At 56.2% G+C, this 20,962-nt stretch overlaps 1 protein-coding gene across 4 annotated transcripts in view; it reads right to left on the bottom strand.

Annotated features, from left to right (window-relative positions):
- Positions 1-7,146: 7,146 nt before the first annotated feature.
- The window catches only part of LOC140396046 (sulfotransferase 1A1-like), a 102,258-nt gene continuing 88,442 nt past the window's right edge, over positions 7,147-20,962 (bottom strand). For all 4 annotated transcript variants that reach the window (XM_072484123.1, XM_072484122.1, XM_072484120.1 and 1 more), the window contains exons 5-8: positions 20,450-20,576; positions 18,766-18,860; positions 11,623-11,803; positions 7,147-10,094 (exon numbers count right to left, since the gene is read on the bottom strand). In XM_072484123.1, coding sequence (XP_072340224.1) covers positions 9,970-10,094; positions 11,623-11,803; positions 18,766-18,860; positions 20,450-20,576 — 528 coding nt within the window. In that variant the 3' untranslated portion in view covers positions 7,147-9,969. The remainder of the gene's footprint in view (positions 10,095-11,622; positions 11,804-18,765; positions 18,861-20,449; positions 20,577-20,962) is intronic.

Here is a 20,962-nt window from a genome sequence, read left to right as displayed (position 1 = left end):
TGAGGGTCAGTACTGACGGAGCATCACCCTGTGTGAGGGTCAGTACTGAGGGAGTGCCGCACTGTGTGAGGGTCAGTACTGAGGGAGCGCCGCACTGTCAGAGGGTCAGTACTGAGGGAGCACCGCACTGTGTGGGGGTCAGTACTGACGGAGCATCACCCTGTGTGAGGGTCAGTACTGACGGAGCATCACCCTGTGTGAGGGTCAGTACTGAGGGAGTGCCGCACTGTGTGAGGGTCAGTACTGAGGGAGTGCCGCACTGTGTGAGGGTCAGTACTGAGGGAGAGCCGCACTGTGTGATGGTCAGTACTGAGGGAGAGCCGCACTGTGTGAGGGTCAGTACTGTGGGAGTGCCGCACTGTGTGAGGGTCAGTACTGAGGGAGAGCAGCACTGTCAGAGGGTCAGTACTGAGGGAGTGCCGCACTGTGTGGGGGTCAGTACTGAGGGAGAGCCGCACTGTGTGGGGGTCAGTACTGAGGGAGTGCCGCATTGTGTGGGGGTCAGTACTGAGGGAGCGCCGCACTGTCAGAGGGTCAGTACTGAGGGAGCACCGCACTGTGTTGGGGTCAGTATTGACGGAGCATCACCCTGTGTGAGGGTCAGTACTGAGGGAGCATCACCCTGAGTGAGGGTCAGTACTGAGGGAGTGCCGCACAGTCAGAGGGTCAGTACTGAGGGAGTGCCGCACTGTCAGAGGGTCAGTACTGAGGGAGCATCACCCTGTGTGAGGGTCAGTACTGAGGGAGTGCCGCACAGTCAGAGGGTCAGTACTGAGGGAGTGCCGCACTGTCAGAGGGTCAGTACTGAGAGAGTGCCGCACTGTCAGAGGGTCAGTACTGAGGGAGCGCCGCACTGTCAGAGGGTCAGTACTGAGAGAGTGCCGCACTGTCAGAGGGTCAGTACTGAGGGAGAGCAGCACTGTGTGGGGGTCAGTACTGAGGGAGTGCCGCACTGTGTGAGGGTCAGTACTGAGGGAGTGCCGCACTGTGTGATGGTCAGTATTGAGGGAGAGCCGCACTGTGTGAGGGTCAGTACTGAGGGAGTGCCGCACTGTGTGAGGGTCAGTACTGAGGGAGAGCCGCACTGTGTGATGGTCAGTACTGAGGGAGAGCCGCACTGTGTGAGGGTCAGTACTGAGGGAGTGCCGCACTGTGTGAGGGTCAGTACTGAGGGAGAACCCCACTGTGTGGGGGTCAGTACTGAGGGAGAGCCGCAGTGTGTGGGGGTCAGTACTGAGGTAGTGCCGCACTGTGTGGGGGTCAGTACTCAAGGAGAGCCGCACTGTGTGGGGGTCAGTACTGAGGGATCGCCGCACTGTCAGAGAGTCAGTACTGAGGGAGTGCCGCACTGTGTGAGGCTCAGTACTGAGGGAGTGCCGCACTGTGTGGGGGTCAGTGCTGAGGGAGCGCCGCACTGTGTGGGGGTCAGTACTGAGGGAGAGCCGCACTGTGTGGGGGTCAGTACTTAGGGAGAGCCGCACTGTGTGGGGGTCAGTACTGAGGGAGCACCGCACTGTGTGAGGCTCAGTGCTGAGGGAGTGCCGCACTGTCGGAGGGTCAGTACTGAGGGAGTGCCGCACTGTCAGAGAGTCAGTACTGAGGGAGTACCGCACTGTCGGAGGGTCAGTACTGAGGGAGCGCCGCACTGTCAGAGAGTCAGTACTGAGGGAGTACCGTACTGTCGGAGGGTCAGTACTGAGGGAGTGCCGCACTGTGTGTGGGTCAGTACTGAGGGAGTGCCGCACTGTGTGAGGCTCAGTGCTGAGGGAGTGCCGCACTGTCGGAGGGTCAGTACTGAGGGAGTGCCGCACTGTCAGAGAGTCAGTACTGAGGGAGTACCGCACTGTCGGAGGGTCAGTACTGAGGGAGCGCCGCACTGTCAGAGAGTCAGTACTGAGGGAGTACCGCACTGTCGGAGGGTCAGTACTGAGGGAGTGCCGCACTGTGTGTGGGTCAGTACTGAGGGAGTGCCGCACTGTCAGAGGGTCAGGACTGAGGGAGCGCCGCACTGTCAGAGGGTCAGTATTGAGGGAGCACCGCACTGTCAGAGTGTCAGTACTGAGGGAGAGCCGCACTGTCAGAGGGTCAGTACTGAGGGATTGCCGCACTGTCAGAGGGTCAGTACTGAGGGAGAGCCGCACTGTGTGGGGGTCAGTGCTGAGGGAGTGCCGCACTGTCAGAGGGTCAGTACTGAGGGAGTACCGCACTGTCAGAGAGTCAGTACTGAGGGAGTACCGCACTGTCGAAGGGTCAGTACTGAGGGAGTGCCGCACTGTCAGAGAGTCAGTACTGAGGGAGTACCGCACTGTCGGAGGGTCAGTACTGAGGGAGCGCCACACTGTCAGAGAGTCAGTACTGAGGGAGTACCGCACTGTCGGAGGGTCAGTACTGAGGGAGTGCCGCACTGTGTGTGGCTCAGTACTGAGGGAGAGCCGCACTGTGTGAGGCTCAGTGCTGAGGGAGTGCCGCACTGTCAGAGGGTCAGTACTGAGGGATTGCCGCACTGTCAGAGGGTCAGTACTGAGGGAGAGCCGCACTGTGTGGGGGTCAGTACTGAGGGAGAGCCGCACTGTGTGGGGGTCAGTACTGAGGCAGAGCCGCACTGTGTGGGGGTCAGTACTGAGGGAGTGCCGCACTGTGTGAGGAACAGTACTGAGGGAGAGCCGCACTGTCAGAGGGTCAGTACTGAGGGAGAGCCGCACTGTGTGGGGGTCAGTACTGAGGGTGCGCCTCATTGTCAGAGGGTCAGTACTGAGGCAGTGCCGCACTGTGTGAGGGTCAGTACTGAGGGAGTGCCGCACTGTCAGAGGGTCAGTACTGAGGGAGCGCCGCACTGTCAGAGGGTCAGTACTGAGGGAGTGCCGCACTGTGAGAGGGTCAGTACTGAGGGAGAGCCGCACTGTGTGAGGGTCAGTACTGAGGGAGAGCCGCACTGTGTGAGGGTCAGTACTGAGGGAGCACCGCACTGTCAGAGGGTCAGTACTGAGGGAGTGCCGCACTGTGTGAGGGTAAGTACTGAGGGAGTGCCGCACTGTGTGAGGCTCAGTACTGAGGGAGTGACGCACTGTCAGAGGGTCAGTACTGAGGGAGTGCCGCACTGTGAGAGGGTCAGTACTGAGGGAGAGCCGCACTGTGTGAGGGTCAGTACTGAGGGAGAGCCGCACTGTGTGAGGGTCAGTACTGAGGGAGCACCGCACTGTCAGAGGGTCAGTACTGAGGGAGAGCCGCACTGTGTGAGGGTAAGTACTGAGGGAGTGCCGCACTGTGTGGCGGTCAGTACTGAGGGAGAGCCGCACTGTGTGAGGGTCAGTACTGAGGGAGTGCCGCACTGTCAGAGGGTCAGTACTGAGGCAGTGCCGCACTGTGTGAGGGTCAGTACTGAGGGAGTGCCGCACTGTCAGAGGGTCAGTACTGAGGGAGCGCCGCACTGTCAGAGGGTCAGTACTGAGGGAGATCCGCACTGTGTGGGGGTCAGTACTGAGGGAGTGCTGCACTGTGTGAGAGTCAGTACTGAGGGTGAGCCGCACTGTGTGAGGGTCAGTACTGAGGGAGCACCGCACTGTCGGAGGGTCAGTACTGAGGCAGAGCAGCACTGTGTGGGGGTCAGTACTGAGGGAGTGCCGCACTGTGTGAGGGTCAGTACTGAGGGAGTGCCGCACTGTGTGATGGTCAGTATTGAGGGAGAGCCGCACTGTGTGATGGTCAGTACTGAGGGATTGCCGCACTGTCGGAGGGTCAGTACTGAGGGAGAGCAGCACTGTGTGGGGGTCAGTACTGAGGGAGTGCCGCACTGTGTGAGGGTCAGTACTGAGGGAGTGCCGCACTGTGTGATGGTCAGTACTGAGGGAGAGCCGCACTGTGTGAGGGTCAGTACTGAGGGAGTGCCGCACTGTGTGAGGGTCAGTACTGAGGGAGAGCCGCACTGTGTGATGGTCAGTACTGAGGGAGAGCCGCACTGTGTGAGGGTCAGTACTGAGGGAGAGCCGCACTGTGTGGGGGTCAGTACTGAGGGAGTGCCGCACTGTGTGGGGGTCAGTACTGAGGGAGAGCTGCACTGTGTGGGGGTCAGTATTGAGGGAGCGCCGCGCTGTCAGAGGGTCAGTACTGAGGGAGTGCCGCATGTCAGAGGGTCAGTACTCAGGGAGAGCCGCACTGTGAGGGGGTCAGTTCTGAGGGAGTGCCGCACTGTCAGAGAGTCAGTACTGAGGGAGTGCCGCACTGTGTGGGGGTCAGTGCTGAGGGAGCGCCGCACTGTGTGGGGGTCAGTACTGAGGGAGAGCCGCACTGTGTGGGGGTCAGTACTTAGGGAGAGCCGCACTGTGTGGGGGTCAGTACTGAGGGAGTGTTGCACTGTCAGAGGGTCAGTATTGAGGGAGAGCCGCACTGTCAGAGGGTCAGCACTGAGGGAGCGCCGCACTGTCAGAGAGTCAGTACTGAGGGAGTACCGCACTGTCGGAGGGTCAGTACTGAGGGAGTGCCGCACTGTGTGTGGGTCAGTACTGAGGGAGTGCCGCACTGTGTGAGGCTCAGTGCTGAGGGAGTGCCGCACTGTCAGAGGGTCAGTACTGAGGGATTGCCGCACTGTCAGAGGGTCAGTACTGAGGGAGAGCCGCACTGTGTGGGGGTCAGTGCTGAGGGAGTGCCGCACTGTCAGAGGGTCAGTACTGAGGGAGTACCGCACTGTCAGAGAGTCAGTACTGAGGGAGTACCGCACTGTCGGAGGGTCAGTACTGAGGGAGTGCCGCACTGTCAGAGAGTCAGTACTGAGGGAGTACCGCACTGTCGGAGGGTCAGCACTGAGGGAGCGCCGCACTGTCAGAGAGTCAGTACTGAGGGAGTACCGCACTGTCGGAGGGTCAGTACTGAGGGAGTGCCGCACTGTGTGTGGGTCAGTACTGAGGGAGTGCCGCACTGTCAGAGGGTCAGGACTGAGGGAGCGCCGCACTGTCAGAGGGTCAGTATTGAGGGAGCACCGCACTGTCAGAGTGTCAGTACTGAGGGAGAGCCGCACTGTCAGAGGGTCAGTACTGAGGGATTGCCGCACTGTCAGAGGGTCAGTACTGAGGGAGTACCGCACTGTCGGAGGGTCAGTACTGAGGGAGTGCCGCACTGTCAGAGAGTCAGTACTGAGGGAGTACCGCACTGTCGGAGGGTCAGTACTGAGGGGGCGCCGCACTGTCAGAGAGTCAGTACTGAGGGAGCACCGCACTGTCGGAGGGTCAGTACTGAGGGAGTGCCGCACTGTGTGTGGGTCAGTACTGAGGGAGTGCCGCACTGTCAGAGGGTCAGGACTGAGGGAGCGCCGCACTGTCAGAGGGTCAGTATTGAGGGAGCACCGCACTGTCAGAGTGTCAGTACTGAGGGAGAGCCGCACTGTGTGAGGCTCAGTACTGAGGGAGAGCCGCACTGTGTGAGGCTCAGTACTGAGGGAGTGCCGCACTGTCAGAGGGTCAGTACTGAGGGATTGCCGCACTGTCAGAGGGTCAGTACTGAGGGAGAGCCGCACTGTGTGGGGGTCAGTACTGAGGGAGAGCCGCACTGTGTGGGGGTCAGTACTGAGGCAGAGCCGCACTGTGTGGGGGTCAGTACTGAGGGAGTGCCGCACTGTGTGAGGGTCAGTACTGAGGGAGAGCCGCACTGTCAGAGGGTCAGTACTGAGGGAGAGCCGCACTGTGTGGGGGTCAGTACTGAGGGTGCGCCTCATTGTCAGAGGGTCAGTACTGAGGCAGTGCCGCACTGTGTGAGGGTCAGTACTGAGGGAGTGCCGCACTGTCAGAGGGTCAGTACTGAGGGAGCGCCGCACTGTCAGAGGGTCAGTACTGAGGGAGTGCCGCACTGTGAGAGGGTCAGTACTGAGGGAGAGCCGCACTGTGTGAGGGTCAGTACTGAGGGAGCACCGCACTGTCAGAGGGTCAGTACTGAGGGAGTGCCGCACTGTGTGAGGGTAAGTACTGAGGGAGTGCCGCACTGTGTGAGGCTCAGTACTGAGGGAGTGCCGCACTGTCAGAGGGTCAGTACTGAGGGAGCGCCGCACTGTCAGAGGGTCAGTACTGAGGGAGTGCCGCACTGTGTGGCGGTCAGTACTGAGGGAGAGCCGTACTGTGTGAGGGTCAGTACTGAGGGAGTGCCGCACTGTCAGAGGGTCAGTACTGAGGGAGCGCCGCGCTGTCAGAGGGTCAGTACTGAGGGAGAGCCGCACTGTCAGAGGGTCAGTACTGAGGGAGAGCCGCACTGTGTGAGGGTCAGTACTGAGGGAGAGCTGCACTGTGTGGGGGTCAGTACTGAGGGAGTGCCGCACTGTGTGAGAGTCAGTACTGAGGGAGAGCCGCACTGTGTGAGGGTCAGTACTGAGGGAGCACCGCACTGTCAGAGTGTCAGTACTGAGGGAGAGCCGCACTGTGTGAGGCTCAGTACTGAGGGAGCGCCGCACTGTGTGGCGGTCAGTACTGAGGGAGAGCCGCACTGTGTGAGGGTCAGTACTGAGGGAGAGCCGCACTGTGTGGGGGTCAGTACTGAGGTAGAGCCGCACTGTGTGGGGGTCAGTACTGAGGGAGTGCCGCACTGTGTGATGGTCAGTACTGAGGGAGTGCCGCACTGTGTGAGAGTCAGTACTGAGGGAGAGCCGCACTGTGTGAGGGTCAGTACTGAGGGAGTGCCGCACTGTCTGAGGGTCAGTACTGAGGGAGTGCCGCACTGTGTGAGGGTCAGTACTGAGAGAGTGCCGCTCTGTTTGAGGGTCAGTACTGAGGGAGTGCCGCACTGTGTGAGGCTCAGTACTGAGGGAGCGCCGCACTGTGTGAGGGTCAGTACTGAGGGAGAGCCGCATTGTGTGAGGGTCAGTACTGAGAGAGTGCCGCTCTGTTTGAGGGTCAGTACTGAGGGAGAGCCGCACTGTGTGAGGGTCAGTACTGAGGGAGTGCCGCACTGTCTGAGGGTCAGTACTGAGGGAGCGCCGCACTGTGTGAGGGTCAGTACTGAGGGAGTGCCGCACTGTCTGAGGGTCAGTACTGAGGGAGTGCCGCACTGTGTGGGCGTCAGAATCCCGCACCTGGTCCCTGAGCGGGCATGAGTGGTGTTGTTCACCCTGGAGTAACACGGACTGAACAAGATGCAGTTAACTGATCAAGCATACACCAATCATGGGCGTTGTTTTAATTGACGATTTATTGAACTTCAGTAACGAAGCACACAGCTGCCTTTGGGTTGACTCTCTACAACTCTAAGTAAACTAACATTCACTATCTAGACCCGACTAGCGCTGATCCACGTGCAGAAGGTGTTGAATGATTTGTACACCCTGACTGTCACTACAGTTGACATCAGTGGTAAGAGGCAGAGTGCTGATGCCTCGTGAGTTTTATAGTTGGAAGCCCCCCCTTTGGTGTTCTGTCTGGTGATTGGTCGTGTTCTGTTCTGTATGTTGATTGGCTCACCTGGGTGTCTGTCACTGCCTGCTTTTACCTCATGATGTGCATGGGTACATATTATGACAGAAAGGACAGTGTATCTAACACACAGTGACACTGTCCCAGAGGGGGAAAGGACAGTGTATCTAACACACTGTGACACCCGGTCCCAGAGGGGGAAAGGACAGTGTATCTAACACACTGTGACACCCGGTCCCAGAGGGGGAAAGGACAGTGTATCTAACACACTGTTACACCGTCCCAGAGGGAGAAAGGACAGTGTATCTAACACACTGTTACACCGTCCCAGAGGGGGAAAGGACAGTGTATCTAACACACTGTGACACCCGGTCCCAGAGGGAGAAAGGACAGTGTATCTAACACACTGTTACACCGTCCCAGAGGGAGAAAGGACAGTGTATCTAACACACTGTTACACCGTCCCAGAGGGGGAAAGGACAGTGTATCTAACACACTGTTACACCGTCCCAGAGGGAGAAAGGACAGTGTATCTAACACACTGTTACACCGTCCCAGAGGGGGAAAGGACAGTGTATCTAACACACTGTGACACCCGGTCCCAGAGGGGGAAAGGACAGTGTATCTAACACACTGTGACACTGTCCCAGAGGGGGAAAGGACAGTGTATCTAACACACTGTGACACTGTCCCAGAGGGGGAAAGGACAGTGTATCTAACACACTGTTACACCGTCCCAGAGGGAGAAAGGACAGTGTATCTAACACACTGTGACACCCGGTCCCAGAGGGGGAAAGGACAGTGTATCTAACACACTGTGACACCCGGTCCCAGAGAGGGAAAGGACAGTGTATCTAACACACTGTTACACCGTCCCAGAGGGAGAAAGGACAGTGTATCTAACACACTGTTACACCGTCCCAGAGGGGGAAAGGACAGTGTATCTAACACACTGTGACACCCGGTCCCAGAGGGGGAAAGGACAGTGTATCTAACACACTGTGACACTGTCCCAGAGGGGGAAAGGACAGTGTATCTAACACACTGTGACACTGTCCCAGAGGGGGAAAGGACAGTGTATCTAACACACTGTGACACTGTCCCAGAGGGGGAAAGGACAGTGTATCTAACACACTGTGACACCCAGTCCCAGAGGGGGAAAGGACAGTGTATCTAACACACTGTGACACCCAGTCCCAGAGGGGGAAAGGACAGTGTATCTAACACACTGTGACACCCAGTCCCAGAGGGGGAAAGGACAGTGTATCTAACACACTGTGACACCCAATCCCAGAGGGGGAAAGGACAGTGTATCTAACACACTGTGACACCCAGTCCCAGAGGGGGAAAGGACAGTGTATCTAACACACTGTTACACCGTCCCAGAGGGAGAAAGGACAGTGTATCTAACACACTGTTACACCGTCCCAGAGGGGGAAAGGACAGTGTATCTAACACACTGTTACACCGTCCCAGAGGGGGAAAGGACAGTGTATCTAACACATTGTTACACCGTCCCAGAGGGGGAAAGGACAGTGTATCTAACACACTGTGACACTGTCCCAGAGGGGGAAAGGACAGTGTATCTAAAACACTGTGACACTGTCCCAGAGGGGGAAAGGACAGTGTATCTAACACACTGTGACACCCGGTCCCAGAGAGGGAAAGGACAGTGTATCTAACACACTGTGACACCCGGTCCCAGAGGGGGAAAGGACAGTGTATCTAACACACTGTGACACTGTCCCAGAGGGGGAAAGGACAGTGTATCTAACAGACTGTGACACCCGGTCCCAGAGAGGGAAAGGACAGTGTATCTAACACACTGTGACACCCGGTCCCAGAGGGGGAAAGGACAGTGTATCTAACAGACTGTGACACCCGGTCCCAGAGGGGGAAAGGACAGTGTATCTAACACACTGTGACACCCAGTCCCAGAGGGGGAAAGGACAGTGTATCTAACAGACTGTGACACCCGGTCCCAGAGAGGGAAAGGACAGTGTATCTAACACACTGAGACACCCGGTCCCAGAGGGGGAAAGGACAGTGTATCTAACACACTGTGACACCTGGTCCCAGAGGGGGAAAGGACAGTGTATCTAACACACTGTGACACTGCCCCAGAGGGGTAAAGGACAGTGTATCTAACACACTGTGACACTTTGCGGTCCGATCACGCCTTCGTTAAACTCTCCGGTTTTTACGACGGCATCAACACTCTTCCGTCAGTAGGGATAATCCCGCCTCAGGTCTATCATTAATTTTGAACTTGTCTTTTCACATTCGGATTCTGTGTTTTATATGTGATCATGTTTATTTGCTTATTTTAATTTTCACAGCCAACCACACCGCCCTGTTTCAAAATCCACAACCTCCTGTTAACCCAGTGAGTTGTTGTGATCCGGAACGCGCTCCTGTAAGAGCGGGGGAAGCAGAATCAATGGGAACACTCAAAATGGAGAATTGGGTTTTGCAGTGGACAAGGGGCCTGGCTGCAGATACATTGGTAAGAAGGGGCTCTTCACTTGCTGTCTGGAGGGGTACTCATCGGCTCGACGTACGGCTGACCCCGACGGCTGGATGGCTACTGCCCGCCTTGTAACTCAGTGCGGAATCTCAGGTGGCATCCCTTCATCCTCCGCACATAGTCAGCCTCGAAGGCCTTGTCCTGAGCGGCGGTGAAATGGTTCTTCCAGTCCCCCACCTCGCCTGCAGGGGAGAGATAGAAGACAGAGCTGTTAACGAGGGTGTCCTCAGAGGCCTCTCCCCTCTGCCCCGAGGAAAGAGTCAGGTTCCAGGCTGAGCTGAGGTACATGTGACATGCTGAACCCTGGACACAGAGATCAGGAAATGCACAGGCTCCAGTTCGGGCCTAGTGCCATTATCGCGAACCCCACAGCACCGATCAATCTTCCCTGAGGGCAGGCTGCCCAGTGGCGTGTCCAAATTCTGGAATAAGATAAGGGCAGCAATGTTGAACAGGGTAGAGTGTGGGGTAGGAGTGGGGCGATGAGGGCGGGGGGAGGTGGGGGTGCGGTGCCTTCAGGGAAATCGTGGGTGCGCTGTTGCCATTGGAGTGGCCCAGAAAGTCTGCCCTAAAACAAACTATGCCCTTGTACTATTTCCCTCACAGATTGGACTCCTTGACCTTGTTGACATTCCGGGTGCTGCTCCCTCTACTCTCTGCACTGCTCACCGGATGCCACATTCTGCGGTGCAAAGAACAAACATAAACCTCTCACCCATTCCCAACCCACCACCCCTCACAAACATGTTGTTCAGGTCCTGTCACCAACCCACCTTCACCCTACCCTCACCCCACCCCTCACCCCATCCCCCCCCACCCCCCCACTCCACCCCTAACCCCACCCCCCACCCCATCCCCACCCCACCCCCCACACCACCCCCCACTCCACCCCCACTCCACCCCTCGCCCCACCCCCCACCCCACCCCTCACTCCACCCGCACCCCACCCCTCACCCCATTCCCACCCCACCCCCCACTCCACTCCTAACCCCACCCCCCACTCCACCCCCACCCCACCCCTCACCCTACCCCCCACCCCTCACCCCACCCCCCACCCCACCCCTCGCTCCACCACTCACCCCACCCCTCATTCTCCCCCTCACCCCTCACTCCACCCTCATCCCACCCCTCACTCCACTCCTCACTCAAACCCTCACCCCACCCCTCACTCCACCCCTCATTCTCCCCCTCACCCCTCACTCCACTCCTCACTCCACCCCTCACCCCACCCCTCACTCCAACCCTCATTCTCCCCCTCACTCCACCCCTCACTCCACCCCTCACCCCACCCCTCACTCCAACCCTCATTCTCCCCCTCACTCCGCCCCTCACTCTACCCCTCACTACGGGCAGCACTGTGGCACAGTGCTTAGCACTGCTGCCTCACAACGCCAGGGACGCGGGTTCAATTCCAGCCTCGGGTGACTGTCTGTGTGGGGTTTACACATTCCTCCCGTGTCTGCTCCGGTTTCCTCCCACAGTCCACGTTGTGCAGGTTAGGTGGATTGGCCAGGATAAATTTGCCCTTCGTGTCCAAAAGGTTTGGTTGGGTTATTTGGTTCTGTGGATAGGATGGGGATGTGGGCCGAGGTGCTTTGTTCTGTCAGAGGGTCGGTGCAGACTCAATGGGCCGAATCGCCCCCTTTCCCAGCCCAGCAATGAGGACAAGGCCCGCCCCATCCCGCCAGGCGGACCCCCCGACAACCTCACCTTTCCTCATGAACGTGGACACAGTCTGGTCGAAGACAATGGCTGGGACAGAGGCGTAATTACTCATGGGGTTTTCCTTCATGGATTGGAAGGAGGTGTGCTGGACAATTCCATCAACAACTGTGTCTGGCAGCGCCTTCCCCAGGAATCTCATCACCTTCACAATTTCCCGCCTGGGATCCTGTTCCGAGAAAGTGGAGACGGCTTTCAACACTTTAATATTCCACACAGTTAGGGCAGCACGGTGACACAGTGGTTAGCACGCTGCCTCAGGGTGACACAGTGGTTAGCACGCTGCCTCACAGTGACACAGTGGTTAGCACGCTGCCTCACGGTGACATAGTGGTTAGCACGCTGCCTCACAGTGACACAGTGGTTAGCACGCTGCCTCACGCTGGCACAGTGGTTAGCACACTGCCTCTCGGTGACACAGTGGTTAGCACGCTGCCTCACAGTGACACAGTGGTTAGCATGCTGCCTCACGGTGACACAGTAGTTAGCACGCTGCCTCACGGTGACACAGTGGTTAGCACGCTGCCTCACGGTGACACAGTGGTTAGCACGCTGCCTCACAGTGGCACAGTGGTTAGCACGCTGCCTCACGGTGACACAGTGGTTTGCACGCTGCCTCACGGTGACACAGTGGTTAGCACGCTGCCTCAGGGTGACACAGTGGTTAGCACGCTGCCTCAGAGTGACACAGTGGTTAGCACGCTGCCTCACGGTGACACAGTGGTTAGCACGCTGCCTCTCGGTGACACAGTGGTTAGCACGCTGCCTCACAGTGACACAGTGGTTAGCACGCTGCCTCACAGTAACACAGTGGTTAGCACGCTGCCTCAGGGTGACACAGTGGTTAGCACGCTGCCTCACAGTAACACAGTGGTTAGCACGCTGCCTCACGGTGACACAGTGGTTAGCACGCTGCCTCACGGTGACACAGTGGTTAGCATGCTGCCTCTCGGTGACACAGTGGTTAGCACGCTGCCTCAGGGTGACACAGTGGTTAGCACACTGCCTCTCGGTGACACAGTGGTTAGCACGCTGCCTCACAGTGACACAGTGGTTAGCACGCTGCCTCACAGTAACACAGTGGTTAGCACGCTGCCTCAGGGTGACACAGTGGTTAGCACGCTGCCTCACAGTAACACAGTGGTTAGCACGCTGCCTCACGGTGACACAGTGGTTAGCACGCTGCCTCAGGGTGACACAGTGGTTAGCACGCTGCCTCAGGGTGACACAGTGGTTAGCACGCTGCCTCACAGTGACACAGTGGTTAGCACGCTGCCTCACGGTGACACAGTGGTTAGCACGCTGCCTCACAGTGACACAGTGGTTAGCACGCTGCCTCACGGTGACACAGTGGTTAGCACGCTGCCTCACAGTGACACAGTGGTTAGCACGCTGCCTCACAGTGACACAGTGGTTAGCACGCTGCCTCACAGTAACACAGTGGTTAGCACGCTGCCTCAGGGTGACACAGTGGTTAGCATGCTGCCTCACGGTGACACAGTGGTTAGCACGCTGCCTCACGGTGACACAGTGGTTAGCACGCTGCCTCAGGGTGACACAGTGGTTAGCACGCTGCCTCACGGTGACACAGTGGTTAGCACGCTGCCTCACGGTGACACAGTGGTTAGCACACTGCCTCAGGGTGACACAGTGGTTAGCACGCTGCCTCACGGTGACACAGTGGTTAGCACGCTGCCTCACGGTGACACAGTGGTTAGCACGCTGCCTCACGGTGACACAGTGGTTAGCACGCTGCCTCACGGTGACACAGTGGTTAGCACGCTGCCTCACGGTGACACAGTGGTTAGCATGCTGCCTCACGGTGACACAGTGGTTAGCACGCTGCCTCACAGTGACACAGTGGTTAGCACGCTGCCTCACGGTGACACAGTGGTTAGCACGCTGCCTCACGGTGACACAGTGGTTAGCACGCTGCCTCACGGTGACACAGTGGTTAGCACGCTGCCTCACAGTGACACAGTGGTTAGCACGCTGCCTCAGGGTGACACAGTGGTTAGCACGCTGCCTCTCGGTGACACAGTGGTTAGCACGCTGCCTCACGGTGACACAGTGGTTAGCACGCTGCCTCACAGTGACACAGTGGTTAGCACGCTGCCTCACGGTGACACAGTAGTTAGCACGCTGCCTCACGGTGACACAGTGGTTAGCACTGCTGCCTCACGGTGACACAGTGGTTAGCACGCTGCCTCAGGGTGACACAGTGGTTAGCACGCTGCCTCACGGTGACACAGTGGTTAGCACGCTGCCTCACAGTGACACAGTGGTTAGCACGCTGCCTCACAGTAACACAGTGGTTAGCACGCTGCCTCGGGGTGACACAGTGGTTAGCACGCTGTCTCACGGTGACACAGTGGTTAGCACGCTGCCTCACGGTGACACAGTGGTTAGCACGCTGCCTCAGGGTGACACAGTGGTTAGCACGCTGCCTCACGGTGACACAGTGGTTAGCACGCTGCCTCACGGTGACACAGTGGTTAGCACACTGCCTCAGGGTGACACAGTGGTTAGCACGCTGCCTCACGGTGACACAGTGGTTAGCACGCTGCCTCACGGTGACACAGTGGTTAGCACGCTGCCTCACGGTGACACAGTGGTTAGCACGCAGCCTCACGGTGACACAGAGGTTAGCACGCTGTCTCACAGTGACACAGTGGTTAGCACGCTGCCTCAGGGTGACACAGTGGTTAGCACGCTGCCTCTCGGTGACACAGTGGTTAGCACGCTGCCGCACGGTGACACAGTGGTTAGCACGCTGCCTCAGGGTGACACAGTGGTTAGCACGCTGCCTCTCGGTGACACAGTGGTTAGCACGCTGCCTCACGGTGACACAGTGGTTAGCACGCTGCCTCACAGTGACACAGTGGTTAGCACGCTGCCTCACGGTGACACAGTAGTTAGCACGCTGCCTCATGGTGACACAGTGGTTAGCACTGCTGCCTCACGGTGACACAGTGGTTAGCACGCTGCCTCACGGTGACACAGTGGTTCGCACGCTGCCTCACGGTGACACAGTGGTTAGCACGCTGCCTCACAGTAACACAGTGGTTAGCACGCTGCCTCTCGGTGACACAGTGGTTAGCACGCTGCCTCACAGTAACACAGTGGTTAGCACGCTGCCTCTCGGTGGCACAGTGGTTAGCACGCTGCCTCAGGGTGACACAGTGGTTAGCACGCTGCCTCACGGTAACACAGTGGTTAGCACGCTGCCTCACAGTAACACAGTGGTTAGCACGCTGCCTCACGGTAACACAGTGGTTAGCACGCTGCCTCTCGGTGACACAGTGGTTAGCACGCTGCCTCACAGTGACACAGTGGTTAGCACGCTGCCTCACGGTAACACAGTGGTTAGCACGCTGCCTCACAGTAACACAGTGGTTAGCACGCTGCCTCACGTTGACACAGTGGTTAGCACGCTGCCTCACGGTGACACATTGGTTAGCACGCTGCCTCACAGTGACACAGTGGTTAGCACACTGCCTCACAGTGACACAGTGGTTAGCACACTGCCTCAGGGTGACACAGTGGTTAGCACGCTGCCTCACGGTGACACAGTGGTTAGCACGCTGCCTCTCGGTGGCACAGTGGTTAGCACGCTGCCTCTCGGTGGCACAGTGGTTAGCACGCTGCCTCACAGTGACACAGTGGTTAGCACACTGCCTCACGGTGACACAGTGGTTAGCACGCTGCCTCACGGTGACACAGTGGTTAGCACGCTGCCTCACAGTGACACAGTGGTTAGCACGCTGCCTCACAGTGACACAGTGGTTAGCACGCTGCCTCACGGTGACACAGTGGTTAGCACGCTGCCTCACGGTGACACAGTGGTTAGCACGCTGCCTCATGGTGACACAGTGGTTAGCACGCTGCCTCACAGTGACACAGTGGTTAGCACGCTGCCTCTCGGTGGCACAGTGGTTAGCACGCTGCCTCTCGGTGGCACAGTGGTTAGCACGCTGCCTCACGGTGACACAGTGGTTAGCACACTGCCTCTCGGTGGAGCAGTAGTTAGCACGCTGCCTCACGGTGACACAGTGGTTAGCACGCTGCCTCACGGTGACACAGTGGTTAGCACGCAGCCTCACAGTGACACAGTGGTTAGCACGCTGCCTCACAGTGACACAGTGGTTAGCACGCTGCCTCACGGTGACACAGTGGTTAGCACGCTGCCTCTCGGTGGCACAGTGGTTAGCACGCTGCCTCACAGTGACACAGTGGTTAGCACTGCTGCCTCACGGTGACACAGTGGTTAGCACTGCTGCCTCACGGTGTCTGCGTTGATCTCACCCCCACAACCCAAAGGTGTGCAGGTTAGGTGGATTGGCCACGCTAAATTGCCCCTTAAATGGAAAAAAATGAATTGGGTACTTTAAATTTATAATAAGAGTAATATTCCACCCAGTCTAATCCCACTCTCCCGCTCACTCCCGAACCCTTTAATATCCCACCCAGTCTAATCCCACTCTCCCGCTCACTCCCGAACCCTTTAATATCCCACACAGTCTAATCCCACTCTCCCCCTCACTCCCGAACCCTTTAGTATCCCACCCAGTCTAATCCCACTCTCCCCCTCACTCCCGAACCCTTTAATATCCCACCCAGTCTAATCCCACTCTCCCCCTCACTCCCCGCACACTTTAATATCCCACCCAGTCTAATCCCACTCTCCCCCTCACTCCCGAACCCTTTAATATCCCACCCAGTCTAATCCCACTCTCCCCCTCACTCCCCGCACACTTTAATATCCCACCCAGTCTAATCCCACTCTCCCCTCACTCCCCACACACTTTAATATCCCACCCAGTCTAATCCCACTCTCCCCTCACTCCCCGCACCATTTAATATCCCACCCAGTCTAACCCCACTCTCCCCTCACTCCCCGCACCATTTAATATCCCACCCAGTCTAACCCCACTCTCCCCTCACTCCCCGCACCATTTAATATCCCACACAGTCTAATCCCACTCTCCCCTCACTCCCCGCACCCTTTAATATCCCACACAGTCTAATCCCACTCTCCCCTCACTCCCCGCACCCTTTAATATCCCACCCAGTCTAATCCCACACTCCCCCTCACTCTCCACACCCTTTAATATCCCACCCAGTCTAATCTCACTTTCCCCCTCACTCCCCGCACCCTTTAATATCCCACCCAGTCTAATCCCACTCTCCCCCTCACTCCCCGCACCCTTTAATATCCCACCCAGTCTAATCCCACTTTCCCCCTCACTCCCGAACCCTTTAATATCCCACCCAGTCTAATCCCACTCTCCCGCTCACTCCCGAACCCTTTAATATCCCACACAGTCTAATCCCACTCTCCCCCTCACTCCCGAACCCTTTAATATCCCACACAGTCTAATCCCACTCTCCCCCTCACTCCCGAACCCTTTAGTATCCCACCCAGTCTAATCCCACTCTCCCCCTCACTCCCGAACCCTTTAATATCCCACCCAGTCTAATCCCACTCTCCCCCTCACTCCCCGCACACTTTAATATCCCACCCAGTCTAATCCCACTCTCCCCCTCACTCCCGAACCCTTTAATATCCCACCAAGTCTAATCCCACTCTCCCGCTCACTCCCGAACCCTATAATATCCCACACAGTCTAATCCCACTCTCCCCCTCACTCCCGAACCCTTTAGTATCCCACCCAGTCTAATCCCACTCTCCCCCTCACTCCCGAACCCTTTAATATCCCACCCAGTCTAATCCCACTCTCCCCCTCACTCCCCGCACACTTTAATATCCCACCCAGTCTAATCCCACTCTCCCCCTCACTCCCGAACCCTTTAATATCCCACCCAGTCTAATCCCACTCTCCCCCTCACTCCCCGCACACTTTAATATCCCACCCAGTCTAATCCCACTCTCCCCTCACTCCCCACACACTTTAATATCCCACCCAGTCTAATCCCACTCTCCCCTCACTCCCCGCACCATTTAATATCCCACCCAGTCTAACCCCACTCTCCCCTCACTCCCCGCACCATTTAATATCCCACCCAGTCTAACCCCACTCTCCCCTCACTCCCCGCACCATTTAATATCCCACACAGTCTAATCCCACTCTCCCCTCACTCCCCGCACCCTTTAATATCCCACACAGTCTAATCCCACTCTCCCCTCACTCCCCGCACCCTTTAATATCCCACCCAGTCTAATCCCACACTCCCCCTCACTCTCCACACCCTTTAATATCCCACCCAGTCTAATCTCACTTTCCCCCTCACTCCCCGCACCCTTTAATATCCCACCCAGTCTAATCCCACTCTCCCCCTCACTCCCCGCACCCTTTAATATCCCACCCAGTCTAATCCCACTTTCCCCCTCACTCCCCACACCCTTTAATATCCCACCCAGTCTAATCCCACTCTCCCCCTCACTCCCCACACCCTTTAATATCCCACCCAGTCTAATCCCACTCTCTCCCTCACTCCCCGCACCCTTTAATATCCCACACAGTCTAATCCCACTCTCCCCCTCATTCCCCGCACACTTTAATCTCCCACACAGTCTAATCCCACTCTCCCCTCACTCCCCACACCCTTTAATATCCCACACAGTCTAATCCCACTCTCCCCCTCACTCCCCACACCCTTTAATATCCCACACAGTCTAATCCCACTCTCCCCCTCATTCCCCGCACACTTTAATCTCCAACACAGTCTAATCCCACTCTCCCCCGCACTCCCGAACCCTTTAATATCCCACCCAGTCTAATCCCACTCTCCCCTCACTCCCCACACCCTTTAATATCCCACACAGTCTAATCCCACACTCCCCTCACTCCCCGCACCATTTAATATCCCACCCAGTCTAATCCCACTCTCCCCCTCACTCCCGAACCCTTTAATATCCCACCCAGTCTAATCCCACTCTCCCCCTCACTCCCCGCACCCTTTAATATCCCACCCAGTCTAATCCCACTCTCCCCCTCACTCCCGAACCCTTTAATATCCCACCCAGTCTAATCCCACTCTCCCCCCTCACTCCCCGCACCTTTAATATCCCACCCAGTCTAATCCCACTGTGTCTTTAATAGTCCCTTGTTGCAGCAGGAATCTAGATGGTGGGAACATGAACGATAAAGTCACTCGAAGTGAAATTACCTCTTTGATGTCCTCGTAGAAAATGTATAGGATTGGGTGCTTGTCTTTTTGTGCCCACCACCCCTTCACATGGTCATGCCACAGTCCATAGGACACTGGAAAATATCGGGAGAGAAGATGAGAGAAAGAGAGGCAGACACAGGGAGAGAGAGAGGGTGAGAGAGAGAGAGTCAGAGTGTGTGAAAGAGAGGGGAGTGGGAGACAGTGGACAAGGGAGTGACAGGGTGAGAGAGAGGGTGTGAGAGAGGATTGGGAGAGGGGGATGAGGGAGTGACAGGGTGAGAGAGAGAGAGAGAGAGAACGATGATTCACATCTTCACATTATTGCACGTTAATATAGAATGGGACACACTCAGACACACTCACACTCACACACTGTAAGGAACCTCTTGTAAATCCTTGTCAGTCCCTTGTTTTCCTTTGTAATTTCTGTTCTTTTTGGCTTTTATGATTTTTGTACCTGGACAATTCATGGACTTGCACCTTTAAGATGGATTAATTAAAATGTTGCTTTTCAGTGAAGACATCTCTTGATGGACTTGGCTGTCAGCCTATAGACTACTTTATACTCCCAGGTCTCAACTGGCACTCAATGCTGATTGGGGCAGATCGTTCCGGACGGTTCCTCACTTTGTGAGACTGTGCATTTGCTTTCAGTTTTTGTTTTGATCATGAATCTACAGGGCTACATGTAGCTCTTATCTCTCTCTAAAGACCTGAAGAAAAAACCTTTCTCTCTGCACAGCTAATTTCACCTTCAGGGAAATGCAGTCCAGCACCAGCTACAGGCAGGATCGGTTGTTATGAAAACCCTTTATAAACTCTCATGTGGAGAACACTAGTCTTACCTGAGTCAGGCTGAGAGTTAATCTGATGGAGGTGAAAGCAAGTCAGAATTTAACAGATCTGAGTTGGATCTTCTGAGTGAAGGCCCAGGTTAATACAAGTTAAAGTGACTCCCCTGAGGGCTCGCACAGCCTGAGAGTCCTGGCTGAATGTTCCTGTCATAAGAACCTTATGGTTTCCAAACTCCGTTTCCAGGGAAGATAGCCGACTACAACAATTTCAATATCAGCAGCAAGGACAGCATCTCTCTTTCTCCCATTTTAATCCTTATCGTTTTACTCATTTCTGTCCCTCCTGTGTGTGCGTCTGTCTTATGTGTGTTTGGATAGAGGGTGGGGCGGTAAGAAGGCGGGAGTAATAGATTACGTGGCCGTTATTCTATCATGATTATTGCCAGTTTTATCTTTATTATTGTTATAAATAAACAGTTTTTGTGCTTCCCTCACAAATCTGGTGCCTGGGAGTAATTGGAACAGTCAAAGGTCAAAGATCTCAGAAACTTTATCAGAATTATTGGTTAATTCACTGACGTTGGAACTCTGGGGCCTGTGGGACTGGAATCGTAACAACACTCACACTTGCTCACACACACTCACACTCACGCACACACTCATTATACACACACACTCACTCACTCATACACACACACTCCATGCACTCACACACTCGCTACACACACACACACACATACTCACTCATACACACATTCAGTCATACATATACTCACTCACACACACACTCAGTGGACACTCACTCACGACACACACTCACTCACGCACGCACACACTTGCTCACACACACACATCTCTTGAATCCTGAAATCTCTCTTTCTACGTACCATTACCCTGAAGAAATTTGTGAAAATATTCCTCCCAGGTTCCTGGCTCAGGTTGCATCTTGTTCATTGAGTCAAAGTGAAAGTATGAAACCAGAATATCTTTGGCGTTTCTCGCACAGTAGATCATCTGTGCAGATAATGAAGAGGAAATTGGTTAAAGCTCTCGCCGATCACGAACACAGCACCAACTATCTAACTACCTACATTCAGTCGGGAGGACTTCAAACTGAGCTGGACCCAGCCACATAAACACTGGCTCCCAGAGCAGGTCAGAGGCTGGGAATCCTGCGGAGAGTAACTCACCTCCTGACTCCCCCCACCCCCCCCCCAAAGCCTGTCCACCATCTACAAGGACACAAGTCAGGAGTGCGATGGGACCCTCTCCACTTGCCTGGATGGGTGCGGCTCCCAACAACACTCGAGAAGCTCGACACCATCCAGGACAAAGCAGCTCCCGCTCGATCGACATGCTAACCCCCACCTTCGACATCCACTCCCCCCACCACCGACCCA

Source organism: Scyliorhinus torazame, chromosome 19 (genome assembly GCF_047496885.1).
Source record: "Scyliorhinus torazame isolate Kashiwa2021f chromosome 19, sScyTor2.1, whole genome shotgun sequence".
In the NCBI taxonomy this organism is placed as follows: domain Eukaryota; kingdom Metazoa; phylum Chordata; class Chondrichthyes; order Carcharhiniformes; family Scyliorhinidae; genus Scyliorhinus; species Scyliorhinus torazame.
The sequence above is the reverse complement of the archived record's forward strand: the minus strand, read 5'-3'. Positions and strand labels throughout refer to the sequence as shown.